Source organism: Suillus discolor (assembly GCF_016758755.1).
Source record: "Suillus discolor strain FC423 chromosome Unknown F5147scaffold_103, whole genome shotgun sequence".
Taxonomy (NCBI): domain Eukaryota; kingdom Fungi; phylum Basidiomycota; class Agaricomycetes; order Boletales; family Suillaceae; genus Suillus; species Suillus discolor.
In genome coordinates this window covers 127,474-131,185 of record NW_024541350.1, presented here as the reverse complement: position 1 = coordinate 131,185, position 3,712 = coordinate 127,474, and the positions used below count along the sequence as shown (strand labels likewise).

At 38.4% G+C, this 3,712-nt stretch overlaps 1 protein-coding gene across 1 annotated transcript; it reads left to right on the top strand.

The window, feature by feature from the left end:
* Window positions 1-1,736: 1,736 nt before the first annotated feature.
* Window positions 1,737-1,928, top strand: F5147DRAFT_586688 (uncharacterized protein; the record flags this gene model as incomplete). The annotated part of the gene is made up of 1 exon (XM_041431940.1): window positions 1,737-1,928. A coding segment is annotated over one exon (192 nt), but the record flags the coding sequence as incomplete, so codon positions are not given.
* Between the last annotated feature and the right edge of the window lie 1,784 nt (window positions 1,929-3,712).

Sequence of the window (3,712 nt, the reverse complement as noted above, 5' to 3'; positions counted from 1 at the left end):
CTGACATACTGCCTCCATACTGCTTAGCTTCTCTATCCTGACCCTAAGATAACAAAAGCACCCACTACTCCATGTTTTCTCAATACCACCTAAGAAAAGGTATTTCACAGCCTAAAACTAATGCTACTCAGAGAGACCTAGAGGAGACAAGAGCAGAGGTTAAATGGAGGGAAGTGAAACTTATTAAGATGCAAAGAACAAGACAAAAGTCTTCAAACTTATCTTGAAAAATATTCAGAGAAACCCAGTCATAAGGTAAGAAAAGAAGCATTATACTGTCAATAGATTCAAGACTCAAATAGGTTGAAGGAGATGCAAAGTCTTATTTGTCTGTTCAGGCTCCAATTCTATTACAGCAATAGGAAGAGTACAACTGCCTACAATCTAAATTGCCTCATAACTCTTAACCATACTCACCAAACAGGAAGCTAACTCAAACACATCTAGAAGAGTCTCATAGAAGTTTCATTCAGAGAATGAACTACTGAGTTCAATGACCTTGGTCAGCAAGTTCAAACTCTGCTTAAGATGAGTCCATATTGAGGGCAGGGACACAGAGAGGTCATCTCCAGCTCTCACAACAATCATCCTAATAGTCTGGATTACAATCACATCATCAATATGCCAATTCAAGGGCTCACAAACAGAATGTCCTATCCCTACATATCTAATACTGATACTCTCCAGGTGGTTTCCTATGTCTGAAATATTGAGACATAGTAAATGGAGTATCAGAAAGCATGATAGCATTATGGAAACTCAATGAAACTACAGATTCTGTCATGATAGAAACATCAGAAGAACAAGATCAACAAGCACAATTATATTGAAACATGAATCCATTGGCAATGGACATATTTGACATCCAGCTGCAAAAGAATGAGTCATGGCCAATATATGTCTGACCTATGTAAACAATTAGTAATTAAATATTGATAGCACCAATGAGGAAATAGCAAGAGTTGGCTTTGCTATTTTCTCGGACCAGTAACAGAGGAGGGCATGCAAAGTGTGGTGGTGCTATATGGATTGTATCCAGTATCACTATAGAAGAACTGCAAATATCTCTCTTAATGAACATCAGAAGGTTGGGAAAACACTCTACCAAAATGCAGCACCTGGAGATAGTGAGACATTATACAAAGTTGTAAAGCCAGATATAAATAATTCTGAGGGCAAAAAAGACATGGATACTGGGAGCAAATATGATTCCAACCATGTCCCTCAATGCAATTTCTTTCATCTTAAGAAGGTGGAGATCGTTAACTTGAAGAACAACATCGATACCATACTACTTTCACTACTTATGGAGTCAACATTTTGTAGTTTGGAACTGCATGAGAAATGTTTTATGGTATCATAGGTGCCATAGTTGGTGAGATAAATTTTGCTAATTTAGAATCATCATTTCTAACATTCACCTCAGGTCATCTCAATGCTTATAAACATCGATAGGTATTGCATTATGATGTCAGTGATGGTAACTCCATGTTCCTGGTGCATAATATCTCTGCCAAATCTGCTATCTCTTCATGTCCTGAAAAAGCACCTAAGGAGTGGACCCTTATGAGAGATGGGATGTCATCTAATTGAGGATCTGCTACAGACTGTACAAATCTTGTGGGAGAGGAGCACCTGCTACACATGGTAAGTCACTTTCTGATCTTTTATCTCAATACTGATATAACAGACAGGAGATACTTCCCTTTGAGTTCAATTAATCGATCATTAGAGAACCCATACAGTTCCATCATGACCTACAATCTTACTTCTGGTTGGCCTACCTCATTACCTGCAACTGTGCAGGTCCATTCAACATGTGTCATGACTGGGATAGGGAAATGAAGCTTTTTAATCTGTCCAAATCTATTAAACCTTTGGACATCCAACACATGGCTGAGATTAAGACTTACAGAATGTCTAGATAGTGTTGCCACTCAGTAAGGGCGCGGATGATGGCCAAGAGTTCATGATTGAAGATCTGATAGTTTCTTTCAGCTGGATTAAGAGATTGGGAGAAATAAGCACAAGGATGATAGATACTGTTTTTGTTGGTTTGCAGCAGGACTTCACCTGTAGCAACTAAGGAAGCATCTGTGGCAATGGCAAACTGTTTAAGTGGATCAGGGTTATGAAGTACCGGATGGGTCGTGAAATAAGTTTGAAGGCAGTCAAACATTTGTTGGCATAGGGGGTTCCAATGGAAAACAACATCTTTCTTTGTTAAGTCAATGAGAGGTTGGGCAATATCAGAAAATAATAGGCAACAAAGGTTCTATAGAACTTGCAAAATCCAAGGAATGACCAGACTTCTTTGATAGAGATAGGAACAGGCCACTTGTCTATGCCATCGGTTTTTGCTTTATCCATCTCCACATGTCTGAGTTTAATGACCATGCCCAGATATTCGACTTCATTAGAATCAAAAGTGCACTTTTCTGGTTTCAAAAATCACTTTTCTTCTCTGATTTTCTTCAAAATCCATCTGGTCTGATCATGGTGCTCTTCAAGTGTCTTTAAAAAAATTGAAATGTCATCCATATATTACCAATCATCCCTCATTGATTTCTGGTCGGAATTTATTGTCCATATACTTGGAAAGTGGCCAGGGAGTTTCATAGTCCAAAAAACATCACAGTTGGTTCAAAAAGTCTATATTCAGTGGTAAATACGGCCTTCCATCTGTCAGCAGGATGGATATGGATGTTGTTATAACCAGATCTAATATACATTTTTGTAAAGAAGTTTACACCATGCAATCATTTGATAAGGGATGCTGGAAGTGGAAGGGGATAGAAGTTCTTGATTGTTTGATTGTTAAGAAGTCAATAGTCTTAACAAGGGCGTAGTTCTCTGCTCTTTTTTCCTACAAAGAAGAATCCACTTGCTTGTGGAGATTTTGACTTTGTAATGAATCCATTTGCCAAGTTTTTGTCAATAAACTTCTTAAATGCAGGACATTCCTTTGGAGATAAGGGGTATACTTTGGACATCCTAGAGAGGAAACCTGGTTTGGTTTCTATATGGTGATTGATTCTCGGTCTTTCTGGAGGAAGTTGATTTAGTCCATCCTTAGCAAATACATCTGCAAAATCATGGAGATAAGCAGGCACAAGTTCTTTAAACAATTTCTTTTGTTTCTCCTTCTTGTCTTTTGCAAATTCTTGTGCCTTGTTGCTAAATTTAAGAGGGGAGACGACAGGTATTTGTTCTGCTAGAGACATTCCGTCTTGAGTGAGGGGGGTGTTGAGGGAGACTTCTATTATCCTCATGAATTCTCCATCATCAAGTTCATAGGTGGAGATCTCACATACCAGTGGTGCTATCCAGATGTCTTCAGTGGGAAGTAACGAGGGACACTAGGCTATTCTATTTTTTTGGGGATTTCTTCTATAGAGACAGAAAATTTGGATGGTTCCTTTCTTAACTTGGAGTTTACCTATTCCTCTTTGGTAGGAGATGTCTGTAGAAGTCCATTGACTTGTCTTGATTGACTGATGCTATCTTTAATTTCGATGGATTTCAAAGTACTGGGAAGGGAAAGAGTTTGTTTGGTCCAATTGATAGAAGGGTTCATAGCCCAAAGCCAGGGGATTCCAAGAAGGATATGATATTTTGATCTCAACTTGGTGATGTTAAATTTTCCTATCATGGTTCGTTTATCAATTTTGATGATAAGGGTACAATACTGGTTGATTGGTTCACTACTGAA